The sequence below is a fragment of the Scyliorhinus canicula genome, chromosome 10, assembly GCF_902713615.1.
Source record: "Scyliorhinus canicula chromosome 10, sScyCan1.1, whole genome shotgun sequence".
Classification (NCBI taxonomy): Eukaryota; Metazoa; Chordata; class Chondrichthyes; order Carcharhiniformes; family Scyliorhinidae; genus Scyliorhinus; species Scyliorhinus canicula.
The window spans coordinates 147,972,720-148,000,111 of NC_052155.1; the positions used below are offsets into that span (position 1 = coordinate 147,972,720).

The 27,392-nt window shown below is 49.6% G+C and overlaps 1 protein-coding gene across 3 annotated transcripts in view; it reads right to left on the reverse strand.

The window, feature by feature from the left end:
- Positions 1-27,392, reverse strand: part of stac (SH3 and cysteine rich domain) — a 185,604-nt gene that overhangs the window by 57,244 nt on the left and 100,968 nt on the right. For 2 of the 3 annotated variants that reach the window (XM_038809851.1, XM_038809850.1), the window contains exons 6-7: positions 25,325-25,409; positions 24,844-24,911 (exon numbers count right to left, since the gene is read on the reverse strand). In XM_038809851.1, coding sequence (XP_038665779.1) covers positions 24,844-24,911; positions 25,325-25,409 — 153 coding nt within the window. Of the gene's footprint in view, positions 1-1,793; positions 2,765-24,843; positions 24,912-25,324; positions 25,410-27,392 lie in introns of all 3 variants that reach the window. The other variant, XR_005462137.1, reaches the window with a different exon arrangement.

Below are 27,392 nucleotides of genomic sequence, written 5' to 3' on the forward strand. Positions count from 1 at the left end.
ATCATGGCCAATCCACCTAACCTGCACATCTTTGGACTTTGGGAGGAAACCGGAGCACCTGGAGGAAACCCACGCACACATGGGGAGGATGTGCAGACTCCGCACAGACAGTGACCCAAGCCAGAATCGAACCTGGGACCCTGGAGCTGTGAAGCAATTGTGCTATCCACAATGCTACCGTGCTGCCCTTTTTGTATGCATGATTACACAACTTGCTGATGTGATAGACAATTGTGCTATCTCCGGATAATTTGAGTAATAATCTACCACTACCAAATATTCTTTAACATCAAGGTAGAATAAGTCTATCCCACCCATATGAAACCCACACAATCACAGGAAGAATGTGCAAACTCCGCACAGTCACCAGAGGTCGGAATTGAACTCTGGTCTCTTGCGTTGAGGCAACAGTGCTAACCACTGTGCCACCGCAAAGGTAGGCCTTTAAAGATCTGGCACGTGGGTCTACCTTAGTCTGTAGGCATTATGGTCGCTTCCTAGGGACCATGTACACAAGTGAAGGAGCCATTTGAGCTGGCTGCAAAACAGCCATTGATGAAGGCCTCGGTGTTGTCTGTGGAAGCCTTCATAGCCAGATTATTGTTGCCCATGACACCCAGCAGCTCAATGGATCCAGTGATGATCTCTAAACATCTGGTTGTGATGTTAAAATGTTGCGTTTCTCTCCCAACACCTTTCGTCGTGATAGTCTGACTTCTCCACTCTTCCAGCACCTCACTAGAGAGCTGGAAAAATGTTGCCCCATTTTTTCGTGATGTCCTTGCACAATTAACTTGGGTGGGAGTAACATGCTCTAAAAAGGATTTGATTTAAATTCATTCTGGATCGACTCTGCTTAACATCTAAACCAATAAATGTAAAAGCTCCACAAGCCTGACTCCTAATTTTAAATGGCACTCTAATCTTATTAGCAACACTCTTCTCAAATTCTGCAGTACCACCCCACAAGAAATCATACATATCGAAGCCACCTCAAAGTTTTCCTTTTTGATTTCAACAAAATATTCCAGGCTCTGCATTTAATTGAACACAATCTGTTTTCAGAAAAACAAAGCAAAACAGAATCTTGGAATTATCATTCATACCACAGGCACATTTGATTGATATCCACCATTTTCCTTTTGCATTTGCTGCCTCCGAGTAGTTTCAGAGGCCGTAGGTGGCAGCACGGTGGCACAGTGGTCAGCACCGCTTCCTCACAGCGTCAGGGGCCCAGGTTCGATTCTGGCCTCGAGTGACAGCCTGTATGAAAGTTTGCACATTCACCCAGTGTCTGTGTGGGTTTCCTGCGGGTGCTCCGGTTTCCTCCCACAGTCTAAAGATGTGCAGGTAAGGCGGTGCTATATTTCTTTAGAACATAGAACAGTACAGCACAGAACAGGCCCTTCGGCCCTCAATGTTGTGCCGAGCCATGATCACCCTACTCAAACCCACGTATCCACCCTATACCCGTAACCCAACAACCCCCCCCTTAACCTTACTTTTATTAGGACGCTACGGGCAATTTAGCATGGCCAATCCACCTAACCCGCACATCTTTGGACTGTGGGAGGAAACCGGAGCACCCGGAGGAAACCCACGCACACAGGGGGAGGACGTGCAGACTCCACACAGAGAGTGACCCAGCCGGGAATCGAACCTGGGACCCTGGAGCTGTGAAGCATTTATGCTAACCACCATGCTACCGTGAGGCCCCCCTTTGTTTCCCCTATCTGCAAAGCTTCTCTTGTTGCAAGCGCCATAGATGTGGATTTTAGAGTTAAATCACTTACCGTCAGCAGCTTCCCCTGAATAACTTCATTGCGTAGTCTACAAACCAGCCAGTCTCGCAGAATATCAAGTGTTGCACCAAATTCGCAATCTTCTTGATGATGCTACAAATTGTAAAACGTTTTTTCCTTCTTCCTGACTCCGGCGATGGAATCGGAACGTTTCTGCAATCAGTTAACAATTGGAGAGAGAAATGTCCCTCTAAAATTTTCATTAACTCACTGATGATCTTGGTTTTGCTGGGTGAACAAGGTTCTGTAGCAACATAAACGTTTTACGGCAAGCTAAGCCGATAAATGTTGCGACCTTTAAGCCCTCCATTGTCTGATTAGCTGCTAAAAATTGTTCATATGAATTCCATGTTTCATAATCCTCATCAAATGTGTCCACGGTGCCTATTTTACCTGCAGTTTTTGAATCTCGGCTCCTAGTGCCTACACTTCCTCCCTTTGGACTGTGTTGGTATGTATGGCACAAACAATCCCTTGGATAAGCAACTAGGAAATCTCTCTCTTTTATGCCCGAGTATTTCGACTTTTTGTCCGAGTAGTGGCCTGTGCAGTCGATAGACTTCGAAATCCCTGTTCCCCGCAGCCTGTGTAGCTTCAGAACATGCGCAATCCCTATAGCCCAGACCCCACTCACTTCAACACAGGCAAGTCCTCCCGACGGCCGCTCTTTTTACTCACATTTTCTGTTGAAAACATTTGCTGAACCTTCACATCGGCGGCAGTGCTTTGTCTGACATCTGTGTGCGGGCAGGAGTCCAGTCCTGAGAATTTTCCGTTTTTCCCATTGCCATCCCACAATTAGACGACGTAAATCTCATTCCCAGTGATTTTGTTTTTAGCTCTATCCTTGTCAGGGGGTGGGCCGGGGGAGTAGGCCTACGTGGAGTTGGTGCAGACTCGATGGGCCAAATGGTCTTCTGCACTGTTGGGATTCTGTAGATTCGCTTCTGAAAAGTACCAGCCTGTAGAAAGTGTGGCATTCATGTTGATTGGCCCACACCACACACACATAAACATGTGGCCAAAAATCTCAACAAATTTTAAGATAATTTTTCCAGCTGTGGGAGAGCTAATCTGTGTCGCCCAGTGACTATTCACAGGTCTGTGAACGTCTCATTGGCAGATTTACCTCCGTCAGAAACTTTGCTGGGTACAACAAGTCTCAGCCATTTCTCCACGACTTTGTCGTTAATACTCCTTTTGCCCTTTCTAAACAGTATTGTAGAAAGAATGAATTTGGTCACTGGGTCCACAAAAAGCGAACAAAATGTTTCTGTCTTTGTCTCACACACTTAGGACGGAACGTTCCAGACCCTCCTGCTGGAGGGGTCTTCGCGCCTCACCGAAAATTTTTGGTCTGCTCACGGCATTTTATGGTCCTGTTCTCCCACCCCTGACAAAAAATTGTTTCAATTTAATGATCGACAACAATCAACACAACTCTCCCCAGGGCAGTTTGGGAGAGTGTGTGCGGGGGGGTGCCGAACTCACGCAAATGAAAGTCAGAAGTTGCTGAGTTGAATCTTGCTTCCTGGCCGACTGATAGATTACTGACTAATTGATTCACTGATATTTTGCTTCACCGATTTATTTGGTGCCTTTAATAATTGATATAGTACATTTCTTAATTCAGTACATAGACAGAGAATGGAATATCAACAAGGCCAATGTAGAAAGAGAGTCATTGTTTCAGATAATGAATAAGAATTGCAATGCAGGAATCTAACATTGTTTCAGGTAATGAATAAGAATTGCAATGCAGGAATCTAACAGTGTTTCATGAAATGTTGCATAAAAGCCACTTGTAATAAATAAACAATTGTTCATCAATACATTCAGTAATGAAAATGTATCACAGCCTTAGCAACAGCAACATTTAGTATTGGAAATGTATCAAAGCCTTAGCAACCGCAAGGTTAATGCAAGCACCTTGGGCTTGATTCTCCGCTGTCGGGATTCTCCGTTGCCCCAGCAGCCCGGGAATTTCCTGATTGCGGGGGCTGCCTACAATGGAAAACCCCATTGGCGAGACGGAGAATTCCGGGGGCACACTGCACCATAAATCTGGGCTGGATTCTCCGCGGGCAGAATGCTCCATTCTGCCGGCAGCTCGAGGTTTCCCGAAGGCATAGGGCTGCCCCACAATGGGAAACCTCATTGACCAGACGGCGTAATGGAGCATCCCACCGGCAGGGTGATACAGAAATGTGGTGCAACAGAGAATCCAGTCCCTGCTGCGGTGGGATGGAGAATCCCGCCCACTATCTTTATAAGATTGCCGCATGTGTAGGGCGCACGTAGACGTTTAATTAATTTGATAGACATTTAAATCTTAAGTAATGAGCAATGTCTGGATAACAAATCATTTTCTAAGTGACAGTTATTTGAATAAATCAGGCAGTCTCAGCTGAGCATTAGAATCCAATGAGAGTAAATGAGGGATTAGACATTTGATAAAAATGTCTTTAAGAATGAGTTTTTATGCTTAAAGCATTGTTCTGAATTTATGCTTTAATCAAATTCTGAAGCATCTATTGATTTTTGAATTTTCTTTATATTTTCTTATGCTTTTGTTTAACTCTTTTCATTATGTTTTGACCAGTTTATGTATTATTTGGATCAACGTTTTGATTTAGTTAAGTGTATCAAGGTGAATAACTAGCAAATAAGTTGTATTTTTGGACACCTCAAATCAACCACATCTTGGCTCTTATTTGAAGGTAAATAAGAGATCGGATATCTACTGTCAGATTCACCCAAACCAATGTGCTCCAGCAGATTAGAATTCAGCCCAATATATCAAAATTACTGAAGACAAGCCACTTCCAATATTTATTTCCTTTTCCAGGGAAAGTCAAACCACAATTTTGTTTTGTGTAAATTTGTAACCATGCATTCAGATAGGGTCACTTTAATTTTAATCCCGAGTCGAAGAGGGTCTCAATTGCATAAGATGCATCTGATCATCACAGGACAGAAGGCTTTTCAGAGAATGAATCTTTTGCACAAAAGGGGAATGTCAAAAGCTTCCATTATTTTACAGGCCAACTGACCCCGTGAGCTCCTGCACAAAACATCCATCATGTCCTGACAGATTCTGCTTATTTATCATAAAACACTGAAACCCTGGTAACAGTGGCTCTACTAAAGCTGAAACTATAGTGAATTTCAAATAAATATTTATCATGTCAAAATACGCATTTGCTCTTGTTGATATTCTTTTGAAGATTTATATAGTTACTGATGTAACCAAGACTGTTAAACTGATGTAATAACTGACCTAGTCATGGTACTCTTTCATTCTAATATTTATTTGTTTCTTTTCAGAAGGAACAATTTAAAAAAATTATTATATTGAATTATCAAATATAAACAGTAATATACATATTAACAAAACTATAGACATAATATAGATTTCATTAGTAACAAAATAAAATAGAAAAAAAACAACCAAATCAAAAGTAGGAGTGCAATGGAAAGGACCCCCTATTACTAAACTACCACCTACTAATTCATTCCCCCCTCATTCTCTAATGTGCTCAGATCTTTAAAGAAAGAAATGAATGGCCACCATCTCTGGTAGAACTCCCCACCGAGCCTCTGAAAGTATACTTGACCTTTTCCAAGTGCAAGACTGATATCATATCTTCCATCCATACGGATGCCTTGGGTGGTGAGGGAGATCACCAGTTGAGTAATATTCATCTCCTGGCTATGAAGGAAGAAAAGGAAGAACATCTATCTGTCTAGAAAGATGGGGAGTCCAAACCCCCAAATATTGCAATCAGCAGGCAAGGCTCTAGGGTCGTCTGCAAAATCTTGGACAGTGTGTCAAAAAAGGAAACCCAGTATCTAGCAAGCTTAGGACAAGACCAAAACGCATGCGTGTGGATAGCAGGTGTAAGTGAACAGCGATCACACTTGTTCTCCACATCTTGAAAGAATCCACTCATCCTTGCCTTTGTCCAATGTGTCGTGTAGCAGTTTGAACTGAACTAAACGCAGTCTGGCACAGGATGAAGTGGAGTTCACCCTTTAGAGGGCTTCCTCAAAGCCTCCCAAGTAAGCACTGAGCCTGGTTCCTCCACTAATTTCTTATTTACTCTATCTAAAGAGGTAGGATCCGAAGATAAAATGAGGTTGTACAGATTAGAAATTGATCCTCTCCCCTGCTGTGCCAAGGCCAGTACCTTTTCCAGCAGGGAAGAAGAAGGGGCCAGGGGGAAGGAAGAAAAGAACTTGCGTGAGAAATTCCGAATTTGCAAAGAACAAAAAAGGTTGGGACCAGTCAGATTGTATCTGTCTGTGAGTTTTGCAAGGCTGGAAAAGTCTCCATCTAGAAACGAGGCATCAAAGTACCAGACTTCCTGTTTCCCAGGACCTGAACGATGGGTCCAGGGCCGAGGGCACAAAGAGGTGGTTGTCAAATATCGGGGCAAGTGAGGACAAGAGTGAAGACTGAAGTGCTGCCGAAACTGCTTCCAAATCCTGAGCGAGAAAATCACCACAGGATTTGTGGAAAGACCAACTGAGGAAAAGGGCAGTGGTGCAGTAATTATGGTCTGTGGGGAGGAGGCTGCGGCGCAAAGTCATGCCTCCAATCCACTCCAGTTCGACTTTGGGTCACTTAGCCATTGTAGGATTTTCTCTACGTTGGTAGCCCAGTAATAAAACAGGAGATTCGGGAGGGCCAAGTCTCCCGATCTTCTGTCTCTCTGAAACAGAGCACTGCGGACCCTGGGACTCTTACCTGCCCCAATAAATGCTGATATTAATTTGTTAACCATAGTAAAAAAAATGCTTTGGGTAACAAAATGGGGACACATTGAAATAATAAAATAAACCATGTTAGCACATTCATCTCGACAGTTTGGATCCTTCCCACCAGAGTCAGAGGGAGATTATTCCACCTCTGTGGGTCCATTTCAACTTTACCGATGAGGCTTGAAAAGTTGTGTGTGGAGTAAGTCCCAGTTATGGGCTACGTAAGGGCAGTACGGTGGCATAGTGGTTAGCACTGCTGCCTCATGGCACTGAGGACCCAGGTTCGATCCCGGCTCTGAGTCACTGTCCATGTGGAGTTTGCGGACTTCCGGTTGCGGCTATGCGGAGCTAAGCCGCACGTTCGGCAACTCCCGCCAAAAACGGATCTTTGGGCTCTTTTTAGGGCCCTCAGCGGCACTTTTTCGACGGCTCCCGACGTGGGAAGGTGATAACAACATTCCCCCAGCGGTATATGACTTGGACCAGGAGTGGGGCGAGTAAAATAACGGTGGCAGCGCCAAAGCAAAAGCGGGGGAAGAGGCACAAGATGGCGGCCGGCGGAGACCTGGAGGCAGTGGGCGCAGGAGACTCTCCAGCGCTGCTTCCAGGAGCTCAAAGCGGAGCTGCTAGAGCTGTTGTAGGCTTCCATCGACAATCTGATGGAGACTCAGACTGCCCAGGGGGTGGCAATTCGGGAGATCCGAGAACAGGCCTCTGCCCTCGCGGCAAAGGTGGAGATGCATGAGGCACTCCATAAAAATTGGCAGGAGCGGTTCGAGGAGCTGGCAAACCGGTCGAGGCGGACAAATTTGCGGATCTTGGGCCTCCCGGAGGGGCTGGAGGGGTCAGATTTGGGGGCCTACGTGGTCGTCATGCTGAACTCGCTGATGGGAGCTGGGTCCTTCCAGGGGCCCCTGGAGTTGGAGGGGGCCCACAGGATTCTGGCAAGAAGGCCCAAGCCGAATGAGCCGCCACGGGCGGTGCTGGTGCGGTTTCATCGGTTCGCTGACCGGAAGTGTGTGCTAAGGTGGGCCAAGAAGGAGCGGAGCAGCAGGTAGGAGAACGCGGTGGTACGGATCTACCAGGACTGGAGTGCGGAAGTGGCTAAGTGGCGGGCCAGGTACAACCGGACGAAGGCGGTGCTACATCGGAAAGGAGTAAAGTTCGGCATGCTGCAGCCGGCGTGTTTGTGGGTCACCTACAGGGACCGGCACTTCTACTTTGAGTACCCGGAGGAGGTGTGGGCCTTTGTGCAGGCCGAGAAGTTGGACTCAAAGTGAGGGTTGGGTGCGGGGGGCTCTGTGTAACTGTGTTATCTTTTGAGAGGGGGGTTTCTATTTAATGCCAGTTCTATGTTGTTTTCAGGGTGAGTGGGGCACTGTCTTTTTGCTTGGGCTCGGTGGATGGGCTCGAGGAGGGGGGCAGACTGGCTGTGTGGGGAGCTGATGGTGGGAAGGGGGGCTAGGGCCCCGCGGGGGGATGGGGCCGACAATGGGTGTTGTTTTAGAGGTGGCGGGGCCGTACAGGAGGAAAGTGCAGGCTTTTTCCCGCGCTGAGGGCTGAGGGGGGCGGGGGCGGAGTCGGAGCTGGTAGCGTGGGCTTTTTTCCCGCGTGAGAGTGGGAGGGGGAGGGGGAGGAGGAGAGCCTGCTTGTGGGCACTGGGGAGGGGTCAGAGGAGTGGCGGGAATTGCCGGGGTCAGCAGGAGTTAGCTGGCTTACGGGAATACTGTGGAGGGAGTAACGCGGCTAGGGGGGGCCCTAGCTTTGGGGGGGGGGGGGGGTGGGTGGGTACCGGGCTGCTGCTGGAATGGCCAGGGAGGAGCTGAAGTATGCAGAGGGGGTCGAGTCGGGGGTTTGCCGCCGTGGGAAACGGGCCGAGTGGGAGGCGCGGGCCTGTGGCGGACAGAGGAAGGGTTATGGCTAGTCGGCGGGGGAGGGGGGCAGGGAGCCCCCTGATCCGGCTGATAACCTGGAATGTGAGGGGACTGAATGGGCCGGTCAAACGGGCCCGCGTGTTCGCGCACCTGAAGGGGCTGAAGGCGGACGTGTCCATGCTCCAGGAGACACACCTGAAGGTGGCGGACCAGTTTAGATTGAGGAAAGGATGGGTGGGCCAAGTGTTTCATTCAGGGCTGGATACAAAAAAATCGAGGGGTGGCTATCCTGGTGGGAAAGAGGGTGTCGTTTGAGGTGTTGAATGTGGTGGCGGACAGTGGCGGGAGGTATGTGATGGTGAGCGGCAAGCTGCAGGGGGAGCGGGTGGTGTTGGTCAACGTGTACGCCCCGAACTGGGACGATGCGGGTTTTATGCGGCGCACGTTGGGCTACATTCCAGATCTGGAGACTGGGGGCCTGATAATGGGCGGGTGGGGTTTTAATACAGTGTTGGACCCGCCACTGGATCGATCCAGGTCCAGGATGGGTAGGAGTCCAGCGGCGGCCAAGGTGTTGAGGGGGTTCATGGATCAGATGGGAGGGGTGGATCCTTGGAGGTTTGCGAGGCCAAAGGCCAGGGAGTTTTCATACTTCTCCCATGTGCACAAGGCCTATTCCCGGATCGACTTTTTCCATTATGAGTAGGGCGCTGATTCAGAGGGTGGAGGACGCCGAATATTCGGCGATAGCCATTTCAGATCATGCCCCGCACTGGGTGGACCTTGAGCTGGGGGAGGAGAGAGACCAGTGCCCGCTCTGGCGCTTGGAGGTGGGGTGTTGGCAGATGAGGAGGTGAGCGGGCGGGTTTGAGGAGGTATCATGAGGTACCTGGAGGCTAATGATAATGGGGAGGTCCGAGTGGGGATGGTCTGGGAGGCACTGAGGGGAGTTATCTCCATTCAAACCCATAGGGAGAGGAGGGAGCGGAGAGAGAGGGAGAGGTTGGTGGGGGAGCTGGTGAGGGTGGACAGGAGATACGCGGAGGCTCCGGAGGAGGGATTGCTGAGGGAGCGGTGTAGTCTTCAGGCGAAGTTTGACCTGCTGACCACTAGAAAGGCAGAGGCTCAGTGGAGGAAGGCACAGGGAGCGGTGTATGAATATGGGGAGAAGGCGAGTAGGATGCTGGCGCATCAGCTCCGCAAGCGGGATGCGGCTAGGGAGATTGGTGGAGTTAAGGATAGGGGAGGAAATGTGGTGCGAAGGGGGGTAGATATCAATGGGGTCTTCAGAGACTTCTATGAGGAACTGTATCGGTCTGAACCCCCGGTGGAGGAGGGGGGAAATGGGGCGCTTCTTGGACCGGCTGCGATTCCCGAGGGTGGAGGAGGGACAGGTGGAGGAATTGGGGGCGCCGATTGAGCTCGAGGAGCTGGTCAAAGGGATTGGGAGCATGCAAGGCAAGGCGCCGGGGCCAGATGGGTTCCCGGTCGAATTTTATAAGAAGTATGCAGACCTGTTGGGTCCCCTGTTGGTTAGGACCTTCAATGAGGCATGGGAGGGTGTCATGGTGTCCCGACGATGTCACGGGCGCGGATTTCCTTGATCCTCAAGTGGGACAAGGACCCCCTGCAGTGTGGGTCATACAGGCCGATCTCACTGTTAAATGTAGACGCCAAATTGATGGCGAAGATCTTGGCCACGAGGATAGAGGACTGTGTGCTACAGGTCACTCATGAGGATCAGACGGGGTTCGTGAAGGGGCGACAGTTGAACAGCAACATACGTAGGCTCTTGAATGTTATAATGATGCCGGCGGTTGCGGGGGAACATAGAACATAGAACGATACAGCGCAGTACAGGCCCTTCGGCCCTCAATGTTGCACCGACATGGAAAAAAACTAAAGGCCATCTAACCTACACTATGCCCTTATCATCCATATGCTTATCCAATAAACTTTTAAATGCCCTCAATGTTGGCGAGTTCACTACTGTTGCAGGTAGGGCATTCCACGGCCTCACCACTCTTTGCGTAAAAAACCCACCTCTGACCTCTGTCCTATATCTATTACCCCTCAATTTAAGGCTATGTCCCCTCGTGATAGCCACCTCCATCCGCGGGAGAAGGCTCTCGCTGTCCACCCTATCTAACCCTCTGATCATTTTGTATGCCTCTATTAGGTCACCTCTTAACCTTCTTCTCTCTAACGAAAACAACCTCAAGTCCATCAGCCTTTCCTCATAAGATTTTCCCTCCATACCAGGCAACATCCTGGTAAATCTCCTCTGCACCCGTTCCAAAGCTTCCACGTCCTTCCTATAATGAGGCGACCAGAACTGTACGCAATACTCCAAATGCGGCCGTACTAGAGTTTTGTACAACTGCAACATGACCTCATGGCTCCGGAACTCAATCCCTCTACCAATAAAGGCCATCACACCATAGGCCTTCTTCACAACCCTATCAACCTGGGTGGCAACTTTCAGGGATCTATGTACATGGACACCAATAAACTTTTAAATGCCCTCAATGTTGGCGAGTTCACTACTGTTGCAGGTAGGGCATTCCACGGCCTCACCACTCTTTGCGTAAAAAACCCACCTCTGACCTCTGTCCTGTATCTATTAACCCTCAATTTAAGGCTATGTCCCCTCGTGATAGCCACCTCCATCCGCAGGAGAAGGAGATAGTGGTGGTGCTAGACGCGGAGAAGGCCTTTGATAGGATTGAGTGGGAGTATTTGTGGGAGGTGCTGGAGGTTTACGTTTGGGGAGGGGTTTTTCAGATGGGTGAGGCTATTATATGAGGCCCCAATGGCGCGCGTGACCACGAATAGGAGGAGGAGATCGAAGTATTTTTGGTTATATCGAGGGACGAGGCAGGGGTGTCCCCTGTCCCCCCTGCTCTTTGCGTTAGCAATTGAACCCCTGGCCATGGCGTTGAGGGAGTCGAGGAACTGGCGCGAGGGGGGGAGGAGCACCGTGTGTCGCTCTATGCCGATGATTTATTGTTGTATGTGGCGGACCCGGTGGGGGGAATGCCGGAGGTGATGAAGATCCTTAGGGAATTTGGGGAGTTTTCAGGATACAAGCTCAACCTGGGGAAGAGCGAGCTGTTTGTCGTGCATCCGGGGGACCAGGAAGAGGGGATTGGTAGGCTCCCACTAAAAAAGGCGGAGAGCAGTTTTAGGTACTTGGGAGTCCAGGTGGCCAGGAGCTGGGGGGCCCTACACAAACTCAACCTTACAAGGCTGGTGGAGCAAATGGAGGAGGAGTTTAAAAGATGGGACATGTTGCCGCTGTCGCTGGCGGGCAGGGTGCAGTCCGTCAAGATGACGGTGCTCCCGAGGTTTTTGTTCCTGTTCCAGTGCCTTCCCATCCTTATCCCGAAGGCTTTTTTCAGGAGGGGTTTGTGTGGGCGCATGGGACCCCGAGAGTGAGAAGGGTGTTCTTGGAACGGGGCAGGGATGGGGGGGGGGGGGGGCTGGCGCTGCCCAACCTCTGTGGGTACTATTGGGCTGCTAACGCAGCGATGGTGCGTAAGTGGGTGATGGACGGGGAGGGGGCAGCATGGAAGAGGATGGAGATGGCGTCCTGTGTGGACACGAGCCTGGAGGTGCTGGTGACGCCATTGCCGCTCCCTCCTACGAGGTATACCACGAGCCCGGTGGTGGCGGCTACCCTCAAATTTTGGGGGCAGTGGAGGAGACACAGGAGGCAGGTGGGGGCCTCGATGAGGTCCCCGATACGGGAACCATCGGTTTGTCCCGGGGAATATTGACGGTGGGTTCCTGGGTTGGCACAGGGCGGGTATTAGGAGGTTGGGGGACCTGTTTTTAGATGGGAGGTTTGCTAGCCTGGGTGAGCTAGAGGGGAAGTTCGGACTCCCCCCGGGGAACATCTTCAGATACATGCAGGTAAGGGCGTTTGCCAGGCGGCAGGTGACGGGGTTCCCGCTGTTGCCCCCGTGTGGTATCCAGAACAGGGTGCTCTCGGGGGTGTGGGTTGGAGAGGGGAAGATTTCAGAAATATACCAAGTGATGCAGGAGATAGATGAGGCCTCGGTGGAGGAGCTAAAGGGTAAATGGGAAGAGGAGCTGGGTGAGGAGATCGAGGAGGGGACGTGGGCGGATGCTCTAGTAAGAGTGAACTCTTCCTCTTCTTGTGCGAGGCTCAGCCTCATACAGTTTAAGGTACTGCATAGGGCTTCTATGACCGGGACGAGGATGAGTCGGTTCTTTGGGGGCGAGGACAGGTGCAATAGGTGCTCAGGGAGCCCAGCGAATCATGCCCATATGTTCTGGGCATGCCCAGCACTGAGGGAATTTTGGAAGGGGGTAGCGAGCACAGTGTCGAGGGTGGTAGGATCCAGGGTCAAGCCAAGCTGGAGACTCGCAATTTTTGGGGTTGCAGTGGAGCTGGGAGTGCAGGAGGCGAAAGAGGCCGGTGTTCTGGCCTTTGCGTCCCTAGTAGCCCGTTGGAGGATTCTTCTTCAGTGGAAGGATGAGAGGCCCCCAAGCGTGGAGGCCTGGATCAATGATATGGCGGGGTTTATCAAATTGGAAAGGATGAAATTTGCCCGGAGAGGATTAGTTCAGGGGTTTTTCAGGCGGTGGCAGCCTTTTCTAGATTTCCTAGCAGAACGATAGGGAAAGAGGCCAGCAGCAGCAGCCCAGGGTGGGGTCGACTCGATGGTTAGGGTTGAAGGGACGTGTACATATGTTCTTTGTTTATGACGGGCGTTAATCTATTTTTTCTCTTTTGTATTTACGGGGGGGGGGGGGGGGGGAGGGGGTTTGTTCTCTTAGGTTTTTCTCAGTTGTTAATATACAATTTGTTGTTATTAATATTTTGTAAAAATTTGAATAAAAAGTATTTCATGTGGAGTTTGCACATTCTCCCCGTGTTTGCGTGGGTTTCACCCCCACAACCCAGAGATGTGCAGGGTAGGTGGATTGGCCACATGAAATTGCCCCATAATTGGAAAAAATGAATTTGGTACTCTAAATTTTAACAAAAAGTTATGGGCCACACGGATCCGAAGAAAATTAGAGGGCGAGAGGCAAAACGGCAGCGAACCAAGCCGAGACCCTATGGCTGTCGGCTTCACTGGAAAAAAACTCACTTTTTCCCGCATTTAATAATAATAATCGCTTGTCACAAGTAGGGTTCAATGAAGTTACTGTGACAAGCCCCCAGTCGCCACGTTCCGGTACCTGTTCAGTGAGGCCGGTACGGGAATTGAACCTGCGCTGCTGGCCTTGTTCTGCATTACAAGCCAGCTGTTTAGCCCACTGTGCAAAACCAGCCAATGGTTGGCATTTGTTGGCAAACCAGAATTTAATTTATAACCCGAAAATGTGCTAAATCTCATCAGTATCTTCATGACGTTTTCTATTGGGGAGATGCGTACAGCGAGACCCAGTGCTCCTCTCCCTCCCGGTGCATTCTCCTCCCAATAACCTCAACGCTATCGCGAGATTTAATGGTCATCACAAAGAGCAATGGGGAAAGGGGGCAGCCCTGAGTAACACCCCTGACGAGCAGAAAGTATTCAGACGAGGTCATATTTATTCGGATGTTGGCTTTCGGAGCATCGTACATTAAACAAATCCAGGAGAAGAATTTGGGGCCAAATCCAAATCTATCCAAGATCTCAAAAACATAATTCCACTCCACCCTATCAAATGATTTCTCTGCATCCAAAGATACTATAACTTCTAGTTCTCGAGCAGATGATGGGGAAAGGACAATGTTCAAGAGACCTTGGACATTGGCCGATAACTGCCGACCTTTGATGAAAGAAAATTACTGCGGGTGCTGGAATCTGAAACCAAAAGAGAAAATTCTGGAAAATCTCAGGAGATCTGGCAGCATCTGTAAGGAGAGAAAAGAGCTAACGTTTCGAGTCTAGATGACCCTTTGTCAAGCTAAAAGACACAGAAAGTGGGAGATATTTAGTGGGCTCTTTAAGGAGCACCGAGATTGTGGCTTGGGCAAGGCAAGGGGTTAGTGATCCATTAGACAGTGGGTCACTGAACATGACCAAACTTAAAGGTATTAGTTGCTGTGAGAATCTCATAAAATTCAGATGGAAAGCCATCAGGACCGAGGGCTTTGCCGGATTGTAGACGACCGAAACATTTCTGTATTTCTCCTGGGCTGAAGGAGGATTCCAATTCCCATTTCCCGTCTTCCTCGATGATCGGGATGTGTAAAATATCTAGGAGCTTCATCATGTCTAACGTATCTGGAGCAGGCTCTGACTCGTATAGCTCATGTTAAAATGCTCCGAAAGCTACATTTATCTAGAGAGGGGCTGATATTAGGTTACTTTCTTTGCTCCAAATCAGAGGGATTTCTCGGGAGACAGCCTGCTTCTTGAGTTGGAAGGTGTCCCGAGAACATCGTAACTGATGCACCGCTTTATTCATGGCCATCAATTCAAATTGAAGTGCAAGTTTTTGTCGTTCCACTCTCACCTCTTTCACAATGTGAGGTCCTGGCCGCAAGGTTTGCTAGTGTCACACGGTAGCATTTAAACTAGTATGGCAAGGGGGTGGATACCGCGGGACTGGTGGTCTGAAGTGCATATGTTTTAATGCAAGAAATATAACAGGTAAGGCAGATGAACTTTGAGCTTGGATTAGTACTTGGAACTATGATGTTGTTGCCATTACAGAGACCTGGTTGAAGGAAGGACAGGATTGGCAGCTAAACGTTCCAGGATTTAGATGTTTCAGGCGGGATAGAGGGGGATGTAAAAGGGGTGGCGGAGTTGCGCTACTGGTTAGGGAGAATATCACAGCTGTACTGTGGGAGGACACCTCGGAGGGCAGTGAGGCTATATGGGTAGAGATCAGGAATAAGAAGGGTGCAGTCACAATGTTGGGGGTTTACTACAGGCCTCCCAACAGCCAGCGGGAGATAGAGGAACAGATAGGTAGACAAATTTTGGAAAGGAGTAAAAGCAACAGGGTTGTTGTGATGGGAGACTTCAACTTCCCCAATATTGACTGGGACTCAGGGCTTAGTGCTCGGGGCTTGGACGGGCAGAGTTTGTTAGGAGCATCCAGGAGGGCTTCTTAAAACAATATGTAGATAGTCCAACTAGAGAAGGGGCTGTACTGGACCTGGTATTGGGGAATGAGCTCAGCCAGGTAGTAGAAGTGTCAGTCGGGGAGCATTTCGGGGACAGTGACCACAATTCAGTAAGTTTTAAAGTGCTGGTGGACAAGGATAAGAGTGGTCCTCGGGTGAATGTGCTAAATTGGGGGAAGGCTAATTTAGGAGGGAATTGAAGAACCTAGATTAGGGGCGGATGTTTGAGGGCAACATCTGACATGTAGGAGGCTTTCAAATGACAGTTGAAAGGAATTCAGGACCGTCATGTCCCTGTGAGGCAGAAGGATAAATATGGCAAATTTCGGGAACCTTGGATAACAAGAGATATTATAGGCCTCATCAAAAAGAAAAAGGAGGCATTTGTAAGGGCTAGAAGGCTGGGAACAGACAAAGCCTGTGAGAAATATAAGGAAAGTAGGAAGGAGTCCTACTTTATGGGTAGAGATCAGGAATAAGAAGGGTGCAGTCACAATGTTGGGGGTTTACTACAGGCCTCCCAACAGCCAGCGGGAGATAGAGGAACAGATAGGTAGACAAATTTAAGACAGAAATTGATAAATTCTTGATTTCTCGAGGAATTAAGGGCTATGGGGAGAGAGCGGGTAAATGGAGTTGAAATCAACCATGATTGAATGGTGGAGTGGACTCGATGGGCCGAATGGCCTTACTTCCACTCCTATATCTTATGGTCTTATGGAGTCAGGAGGGCAAAAAGGGTCATGAAAAGTAATTGGCAAATAGGGTTAAGGAAAATTCCAAGGCTTTTTACACATACATAAAAAGCAAGAGAGTAGCCAAGGAAAGGGTTGGCCCTCTGAAGGACAGGGGAGGGAATCTATGTGTGGATCCAGAGGAAATGGACGAGGTACTAAATGAATACTGTGCATCAGTATTCACCAAAGAGAAGGAATTGGTGGATGTTGAGTCTGGAGAAGGGTGTGTAGATAGCCTGGGTCACATTGAGATCCAAAAAGACAAGGGTCAGGATTCTCCGCTATCCGGCGGGGCGGGCCGTACTGGCACAAAGGAGTGGCGTGAACCACTCCGGCGTCGGGCCGCCCAGAAGGTGCGGAATCGTCTGCACCTTCAGGGGCTAGGCCGGCGCCGGTGGGGTTGACGCCGCGCCAGCCGGAACTGGCAGAGTTGGCGCCGCATCAACCAGTGCCGAAAGGCCTCCGCCGGCCGGCACATGCGTGGGAGCGCCAGCGTGTACTGGCGTCATGCAGCGGGGTTCTCGCCACCGCCATTATGTCCTCTGCCGATTCCGTGTAAGCTTCTGAATCTGAGGTGCACATGCGGCCTTCCCCTCCCTCCTATTCTTGTTATTTTGTGTTGCTGTCCTGTTCCTTCAGCTATCGCTGCCATTATCATACTGCTCAGGGCGTGCCTGAACATCATCTGGTGCATTCTGCATTCTCTCCCCTCACATCCGCCACCGGAAATCTCCAGAAGGAACAATTTCAAAGATGAAGAAAACCGATAAGTCACTAGAAGTTGAATCCGACATTACACAAAGGAACCATTACGTTACAGGGAAGAGCGTGCCTTTTGATCATTCATGGGACATCGGTATCGCAGGAAAGGCCAGCATTTATTATCCATCCAAAATGACTTTGAAGAGTTGGTGATGAGCTACCATCTTGGCGAGTTGCAGTTTGTGTGGCTTGGCACACCCTCAGTGCTGTTTGGTAGTAGGTTTGAGGATTTTCACTCAACAACAGTGAAGGAGTGACAAGTCAGGATGAGATATGACTTGGAGGGGTACTTGCAGATCGTGGTGTTCCTATGCACCTGCATCTCTTGTTTTTCAAGGCAGTAATAATAATCTTTATTATTGTCACAAGTAGACTTACATTAACATTGCAATGACGTTACTGCGAAAATCCCCTTGTCGCCAAACTATGGCGTCTGTTCAGGTACACCGAGGGAGAATTCAGAATGTTCAACTCACCAAACAGGTCATGAGTTTAGAAGGTGCCTTTGAAGAAACAATGGCAAATTGCTGCAGATGATAGACACTGCTGCTATGGTGCATTTAACGTGCAGAGAGCGAATGTTTATATGTTCAAATGAGAGGGGATCTCATTGAAACGCATAAAACTCTGATGGGGCTGGTCAGGTTGGATGCAGGGGTTATTTCCCCTGGAAGGGGTTCAAAACAACGGGTCACAGTCTCAGGGTATTTAGGACTGAGATGCGGAGAGGGTGGTGAACCTGTGGAATCCTCTACCACAGAAGGCCGAGTGTGGAGGCCGAGTCACTGAATTTATTTGAGAAAGAAATAGCATAGATTTCTAGACACTGAAGGTGTCAATGGGTCTGGGGAGACAATAGAGTATGGCATCGAGATCGGGGATCAGCCATGATCATACTGAATGGCGGAGCAGGATTGAAGGGCGAAACAACCTACTCTATTATCTATATTGAGGTAATTGAAGGGGAGGCCGGTCAAGCCGGCTGGGAGGATTTGAGCTTCTTGAGTGCACTCAGCCAGGCATGTGGAGAGTATTCCATAATACTCCTGATTTGTATATTGTAGGTAGTGTTGATCGTGAGGGATTCAGTGATGGTAATGTGATTGAATGACAAGGGGTTTCTCTTACTGGGAATAGTTACATTAACATCCCCACAGCTAGCCTTATTATGGAAGAAAGGTCATTAATAAAGCAATCGAAGATAGTTGGGGCTAGGACACTGTACTGAGGAATTCTTGCAGTGATATCTCGGGGCTGAGATCATTCTGATCTAATTGAATGGGCTGATTGGCCTACTCTTGTTTCTAGGTGGTGGATTTTAATGTGCAAATGTGCTGACAGCAGGGCAGGAGGGAGGTGAGCATTGGTGACTGATGAGAAATCCAGACGTCATAGCCGTCAGTGGTAATTTAACAGACCACACATTTAACAGAGGATTTCTTAGTTTCCTGACCATTATAATCAGCAGGTAGCAGGTGTGATGACAATGATATGACTGCAACTCAGGGATTTAAAGGACACTCAATACATGAAATTTGAAGCAATTGGACGTTTCAGAGAGAAAGAAGTGATGCCAGAGAAGGTGAAAGCTACACCTTACTTCAGCGACGCCTCGCTGGATTTGCTGATGCCAGCTGCGAACAACCAGAGGAATATATTGTCCCCTTGCAATAGAAGGAAGAAACTGGCTGGATGCACCACGAGATCTTGTTTCCAGGTGCACAGCTGCAATGTCAACACACGAAGCAAGTCAGGAAAGACAAGAACAATGACACATTCACCTATATCCTGATGCATGTATCACCGTAACCCCCTCACTCTGCCTTCTCAAGCCAACACAACCAGCATATTGCTCCTCACATTAACATACTTTGCAGGTACACCCAGCCTCTGTGAATGACATCCCTATCTGTCCATCCATCACTCACCCTCATCCCATTCCTTCCACAATATTCCACCTCACCCTCATCTTCAAGAATTAGTCTCCATCCACCTGTTACGGTCACTCACTCACCTCTTTGCAGAAGACAGCACAGGTCAGAAGAGAGAGGCAGAGAATGGAAGGTGGTTTTCAGCCATCACACAAGTAAAATCTTCAGAGCAGGCAGTGCTGGAGATCAGAACAGTGTCCGGGTGTTTGATGGGGCCTCCCAGCTACCAGACAGTCAGGTGGCAAACAGCACTCACTCATACTGACCTGATTGTAAACTGCGAGTGAAATATTATCTTCTGTGTATCGATAACTTCAAACATTCTGAGACAATACTCATTCATGTATTTTATCTCCCACAGGCCTTCTTGGATCCTGCAGATTCTGATCCAAGTCATCCATGGAAACTCCTCAGAGTAACAAACTCCCTCTGAGGCTGCATTATCACAGGACTCATGCAGTTAATGCACCTGCTCAGAAGCTCGCAATTCGGTAGGAACACGAAGAGAGGGAGTTGTTTTTTTAAATAGTGACTCACACGTCACAATAGTAGCGACCAGGACTGCAAAAATATATATTGGAGGCAGTAAGATTCTCCAAGCTCTGTTCAGTTGGACAGTAGATGCTGTACCCCAGGAACAGTGTCCAGTGGCACAGTGGTTAGCACTGCTGCCTCACAGCGCCAGGGACCCAGGTTCAATTCGAGCCTTCGGTCACTGTGTGAAGTTTCCATATTGTCCCCGTGGGTTTCCTCCGGGTGCTCTGCTTTTCTCCCACAGTCCAAAGATATGCAGGTTAGGTGGATTGGCCATGTTAGATTGTCCCTTAGAGTCTAAAAGGTTACTGAGTTATGGGGCTATGGTGGGGGTATAAGCCAGAGGGTTGGTGCCAACTTGCTGGGTCATATGGTCTCTTACTACACTGTAATAATTCTATGAAATGTTAATGTAGAGGATACTTCTGGAGCAGCAGCAGAGTCCATTCGGCCCATCGAGTCAGCACCGACTCTTGGAAAGAGCACTCTACCTACGCCCCCCCCCCCCCCCCCCCAATCCCCATAATCCAGGGCTGGAATTGAACCTGGGTCCCTGGCACTGTGAGGGAACAGTGCTAACCATTGTGCCTGCCAGGAGTGTCTTTCTTGTTAAGCACCAATGATGACACAGGCATTTGTGAAGATATCTTCTTCCAGAGCATGCAGCATCAAACAGTGCAATCACCCAAGTACATGGACGCCTTCATCAATTACTTCCACACTATGTATGCTAAAATAGGATGATTGATAGCATGCAGGAAAGCATATTGCTAGCAGCAAAGCGTTGATGGGCCATGAGATGGTGAAAGGCGCCATGGAAGTCCGTTCAGAGCTTGCATTTCTCACTTGCACCCACCCTTGTCCCAATGGCCAAAATTGTCCCAAGAAAGATGGGGCTGTCACAGGTTCCCCAACCTATCAGAATCTGCTCCGCAGTTAGTGCAGGGATCTAAATGGTCTGCCTCGGTCTCTGCTAAGCCACTACATGAGGTGCTAGGAAATGGAAGGGTAAAGATTAGTAGTAGCACAAAGATATGCATGCAATCTGATACAGAATATTAGGATATTTGTTTGCTTTATATTTATGTTGCATAAATATTACTGCTTTGCACCATTTTCTTGTCTCCCTGATTCTTAGTTGCTGGCTGGCATTTAGCCTTTTCACTAGTGGGTTGAATAATGGGAAGACCAGAATTAATGCCACGCAATGGGAGGCTGCGTGTCTTGGGGTTTTTCAGGACTGCTTTGTGTTAGTGGCATTGGGGGTGGGAGTGGGTGTGAAGGTGGGACATGTGGCTTATTTAAGAGACAGAAATGTACCCTGTAGAAGTCAGAGTATCTATTGCACTTGTATGGCCACCCCCCAGATGTTAACTGGTGATGGGTCAGAAATAAACTAAATAATAAACAGCTCCAAAACGGAACATGAATGAAAGAATCCAGCAGGAATGTGAATATTTACACTTTGACCACCACATCACCTTTGCCTAAATTTCACCAAAACTATTTGGGACAAAAAGATCTAATCAAATTTAGTAATCAGAGGGCAGCACGGTGGCCTAGTGGTTAACACAACCGCCTCACGGCGCTGAGGTCCCAGGTTCGATCCCGGCTCTGGGTCACTGTCTGTGTGGAGTTTGCACATTCTCCCCGTGTCTGCGTGGGTTTCGCCCCCACAACCCAAAAATGTGCAGAGTAGGTGGATTGGCCACACTAAATTGCCCCTTAATAGAAAAAATAATTGGGTAATCTAAATTTATAAAAAACAAATTTTTTAAATTTAGTAATCAGAAAAGATTGGCTTTAATCTGCAAAACAATTTTGAAAGGAAAATACTTGCATAAACACTTACAAATACAAAGCATGATGCAAGAGGATTTTCCCTTCATCTGGAACTGAATATTCCCTCCAGCTGTCTCTAAGTGATGGAGACATTGAGCGTGCCCTTCTCAGAGTACATACTCTCCATGTGAAAACAGCAAGGCAGCAGTGTGTTAACACTGGCTTTTGCAGGTTCCATTGGATTTCACGAGCTCTGAATCCATCTTTCGAGGATATTATTGGGTTGCAAGCTTAAATTACAAGGCTTCTTTGTAATAAACCAGTCTTGATTTCAATTCTGAATTTTAAACATGGGACACCGGCAAAGCTTTAATCTGCCTTTTCTCTTTCCTGGTGTCAGTAGACCAAATTGTCCATTTGTTATTTTTTTGATATTTGGTTTCTTGATAAATATAGTTTGTTATTGTAAGAGGTCCTCTCATGCACGTTGTCAAAGCATATTTTACTCATAAACACATTTGCAGACCAAGACAATGACCGTTGTCTGAACCCTGCACATAGCAGGCAAAGCTAATCGCACTGTAGGAGCCGAGTGCATCACCGAGCAGACGTTTCATTTCAAACAAATCCTGTTCTACGAACTTGGAACACGGCCCGAGATACGCGGCAGAGCAACACGGCCCCGAGATACTCGGCAGTGTAACACGCCCCCCCCCCCCCCCCTCCGAGATACTCGGCAGTGTAACACGCGCCCCCCCCCCCCCCCCCCCCCCGAGATACTCGGCAGTGCAACACGGCCCCCCCGGGATACCCGGCAGTGTAACACGCCCCCGAGATACTCGGCAGGGTAACACGCCCCCCCCCCCGGAGATACTCGGCAGTGTAACACGCCCCCGAGATACTCGGCAGGGTAACACGCCCCCCCCCCCCCCCTCCCCGGAGATACTCGGCAGTGTAACACGCCCCCGAGATACTCGGCAGGGTAACACGCCCCCCCCCCCCGGAGATACTCGGCAGTGTAACACAGCCCCCCCGGGATACTCGGCAGTGTAACACAGCCCCCCCGGGATACTCGGCAGTGTAACACGGCCCCCTCGATACTCGGCAGTGTAACACGGCCCCCTCGATACTCGGCAGTGTAACACGGCCCCCTCGATACTCGGCAGTGTAACACGGCCCCCTCGATACTCGGCAGTGTAACACGGCCCCCTCGATACTCGGCAGTGTAACACGGCCCCCTCGATACTCGGCAGTGTAACACGACCCCCCCGATACTCGGCAGTGTAACACGGCCCCCCCGATACTCGGCAGTGTAACACGGCCCCCTCGATACACGGCAGTGTAACACAGCCCCCCCGGGATACTCGGCAGTGTAACACGACCCCCTCGATACTCGGCAGTGTAACACGACCCCCTCGATACTCGGCAGTGTAACACGGCCCCCTCGATACTCGGCAGTGTAACACAGCCCCCCGGGATACTCGGCAGTGTAACACGACCCCCTCGATACTCGGCAGTGTAACACGACCCCCTCGATACTCGGCAGTGTAACACGACCCCCTCGATACTCGGCAGTGTAACTCGGCCCCCCCCCCCCCCCCCCCCCCCCCCCGGAAATACCCGGCAGTGTAACACGGCCCCCTCGATACTCGGCAGTGTAACTCGGCCCCCCCCCCCCCCCCCCCGGAAATACCCGGCAGTGTAACACGGCCCCCTCGATACTCGGCAGTGTAACACGGCCCCCTCGATACTCGGCAGTGTAACTCGGCCCCCCCCCCCCCCGGAAATACCCGGCAGTGTAACACGGCCCCCTCGATACTCGGCAGTGTAACACGGCCCCCTCGATACTCGGCAGTGTAACTCGGCCCCCCCCCCCCCCGGAAATACCCGTCAGGGTAACACGCCCCCCCCCCCCCCCCCCCGGAGATACTCGGCAGTGTAACACGGCCCCCCGGGATACTCGGCAGTGTAACACGGTCCCCTCGATACTCGGCAGTGTAACACGGCCCCCTCGATACTCGGCAGTGTAACACGGCCCCCTCGATACTCGGCAGTGTAACACGGCCCCCTCGATACTCGGCAGTGTAACACAGCCCCCCCGGGATACTCGGCAGTGTAACACAGCCCCCCCGGGATACTCGGCAGTGTAACACAGCCCCCCCGGGATACTCGGCAGTGTAACACGGCCCCCTCGATACTCGGCAGTGTAACTCGGCCCCCCCCCCCCCCCCCCCCCGGAAATACCCGGCAGTGTAACACGGCCCCCTCGATACTCGGCAGTGTAACACGGCCCCCTCGATACTCGGCAGTGTAACACGGCCCCCCCCCCCCCCGGAAATACCCGGCAGTGTAACACGGCCCCCTCGATACTCGGCAGTGTAACACGGCCCCCTCGATACTCGGCAGTGTAACTTGGCCCCCCCCCCCCCGGAAATACCCGTCAGGGTAACACGCCCCCCCCCCCCCCCCCCCCCGGAGATACTCGGCAGTGTAACACGGCCCCCCGGGATACTCGGCAGTGTAACACGGTCCCCTCGATACTCGGCAGTGTAACACGGCCCCCTCGATACTCGGCAGTGTAACACGGCCCCCTCGATACTCGGCAGTGTAACACGGCCCCCTCGATACTCGGCAGTGTAACACGGCCCCCTCGATACTCGGCAGTGTAACACGGCCCCCTCGATACTCGGCAGTGTAACACAGCCCCCCCGGGATACTCGGCAGTGTAACACAGCCCCCCCGGGATACTCGGCAGTGTAACACGGTCCCCTCGATACTCGGCAGTGTAACACGGCCCCCTCGATACTCGGCAGTGTAACTCGGCCCCCCCCCCCCCCCCCCCCCGGAAATACCCGGCAGTGTAACACGGCCCCCCAGATACTCGGCAGTGTAACACGGCCCCCTCGATACTCGGCAGTGCAATACGCCACCCCCCTCCCTCCCATAGATACTCGGCAGTGCAATACGCCACCCCTCTCCCTCCCCGAGATACTCGTCAGTGCAAAACGGCCCTCAAGATTGAATCGACTGGAGAGTGCTGCTCAAAATAATTGGGTAATTTAAATTTATATTAAAAAATAAAATAAAAAAATGGCAGATGGTGAAATTTGAATTGAATAAAATCCTGGAATGAAAGGCTTAATGACGACCATGAAACTATTGGTGATTTGTCGTAAGAAAACGTCTGGTTCAACAATGTCCTTCATGGAAGGAAGTCTGCTATCCTTACCTGGCCTGGCCTACATGCAAATTCAGATCCATAGCAATATAGCTGATTCTTAAATGCCCTCCGAAATGACCTAGCAAGCCACTCAGTTCAAGGGCAATTAGGGATGGGCAATAAATGCTGGCCCAGCCAGCGACGACCCCATGAACAAATTTTTTTTTTTTTAAATCGATGAAAGGAGGGAGAAGCTATTGGGGAAGAGACAAAACAGCTAAGATCGACAACACTTATTTTCTGATAAATATTGATGAGGAATGTGAGTGACAAAATGATTTGTGATTGAAGCTGTTGCATCACAAATGGTCTCACCAGGATTGGCCTCAGGTTCTTACCAGAGAACTGGAAGGCTTCCGTTCTTCCCTCATGATATTTTCATGCCCATTCTCTAGAGAACCAAATACTACAAAAGAAAGAGAAACATCACTATTGTTGGCAGCCAAAACTCACTTGGTTCTGGTTTCATTTTTCACTCCACATGTAACACGGCACTTCATATCTCATTAAATTGGACAAGGGTGGATTTCAATGTATTAATCCTTCCCATATTTCAAAGAGCAAACTTTGATACACAACAATAAATAGAATATGAAAAGTGAGAGATTGCCGAGAATCAATTTCTTGTTATCATTGAGGTCTTCTTGCTCAATCACTGGCATTGACATTGCCGTGTTACACTGCTTAAAACTTGTCGCAAAAGATTGCGAATGGAACCCAACCACACGATGAAGAGTAGACTGTTCCGATGCTAAACATTCAGGAAAGCCTACGTGCTTCTCACAGGCAGGTGAATATATATTTTAGTTTCATGCTTACCACTATCACTGTACTTCCTGCTCAAACTCGACAGTCCATGTGGAGCATCAGCACCTTCCTCTGGGACTTCAGCCAGGTCCGAAGCCTGAGGAAAACAATAAGCGTGTGTTGTCACATACGGAAACTAAAACTCATCACAATAATGAGGTTTCAACAACTTCAGCACAGATGCACACAGCACAGTGGTTAGCACAGTTGCTTCACAGCTCCAGGGTCCCAGGTTCGATTCCCTGCCTGTGCAGATTCTGCATGTTCTCCCTGTGTCAGCGTAGGTTTCCTCCGGGTGCAACATCTCGTCTTTTTGGATCTCAATGTGACCCAGGCTATCAACGCACCCATCTCCAGACTCAACATCCACCAATTCCTTCTTTTTGGTCAATACTGATGCAAAGTATTCATTTAGTACCTCGCCCATTTCCTCTGGCTCCACACATAGATTCCCTTGCCTATCCTTCAGTGGGCCAACCCTTTCCCTGGCTACCCTCTTGCTTTTTACGTATGTGTAAAAAGCCTTGAATTTTCCTTAACATATTTGCCAATGACTTTTTGTGACCTCTTCTAGCCCTCCTAACTCCTTGCTTAACATAGAACATAGAACAGTACAGCACAGAACAGGCCCTTCGGCCCTCGATGTTGTGCCGAGCCATGATCACCCTACTCAAACACACGTATCCACCCTATACCCATAACCCAACAACCCCCCCCTGCCCATCGAGTCTGCACCGGCTCTTGGAAAGAGCACCCTACCCAAGGTCAACACCTCCACCCTACCCCCATAACCCAGTAACCCCACCCAACACTAAGTGCAATTTTGGACACTAAGGGCAATTTATCATGGCCAATCCACCTAACCTGCACATCTTTGGACTGTGGGAGGAAACCGGAGCACCCGGAGGAAACCCACGCAAACACGGGGAGGATGTGCAGACTCCGCACAGACAGTGACCCAAGCCGGAATCGAACCTGGAGCTGTGAAGCAATTGTGCTATCCACAATGCTACCGTGCTGCCCTTCAGGCCATCAGGTCCGCTGTTTTCAGCAACATCTCCCTGTCTGCTGTTCCTCAAGAGCCATACTGGCCCTATTCCCTAGTTCCCCCTCAATGCTTTCACCTTCTGACCTATTGCTCCGTTACCCACCCCCCTGCCATACTACTTTAAACACTCCCGTGTGACACTAGCAAACCTCGCGGCCAGGATATTTATGCCTCTCCAGTTTAGATGCAACCCATCCTTCTTTTACAGGTCACACCTGCCCTGGAAGAGCTCCCAGTGGTCCAGATAGGGGCAGCAGGGTAGCATGGTGGTTAGCATAAATGCTTCACAGCTCCAGGGTCCCAGGTTCGATTCCCGGCTGGGTCACTGTCTGTGTGGAGTCTGCACGTCCTCCCCCTGTGTGCGTGGGTTTCCTCCGGGTGCTCCGGTTTCTTCCCACAGTCCAAAGATGTGCGGGTTAGGTGGATTGGCCATGCTAAATTGCCCGTAGTGTCCTAATAAAAGTAAGGTTAAGGGGGGGGTTGTTGGGTTACGGGTATAGGGTGGATACGTGGGTTGAGTAGGGTGATCATGGCTCGGCACAACATTGAGGGCCGAAGAGCCTGTTCTGTGCTGTACTGTTCTATGTTCTATAACAGAAACCCTCCCTCCTACACCAGCTGTTTAGCCACATGTTTAGCTGCTCATCTTCCTATTTCTAGCCTCACTGGCACGTGGCACAGGGGGTAATCCCGAGATTACAAAACCTCGAGGTCCTGTCTTTTAACTTTCTGCCTAGCTCCCTGGACTCCTGCTGCAGGACCCCATGCCCCTTCCTGCCTATGTCATTAGCACCAATATGTACAACGACCTCTGCCTGTTTTCTCTCCTCCTTCAGGATGCCTGCTACTCAGTTCATCAAGAGACATTGTGTATATTTCCGTGATGCCTCAACTCTTCAGTTATTTACATAATTTTTGTTTTGCGAACATCCTCTATTTCTTCTATGTTTCTATTGCTTAACCGAGATGATCTGTTGTACCCTTCCATCAAACATTCATCTGAATTGGCCTGTGTGCTTTTACATTTACAGT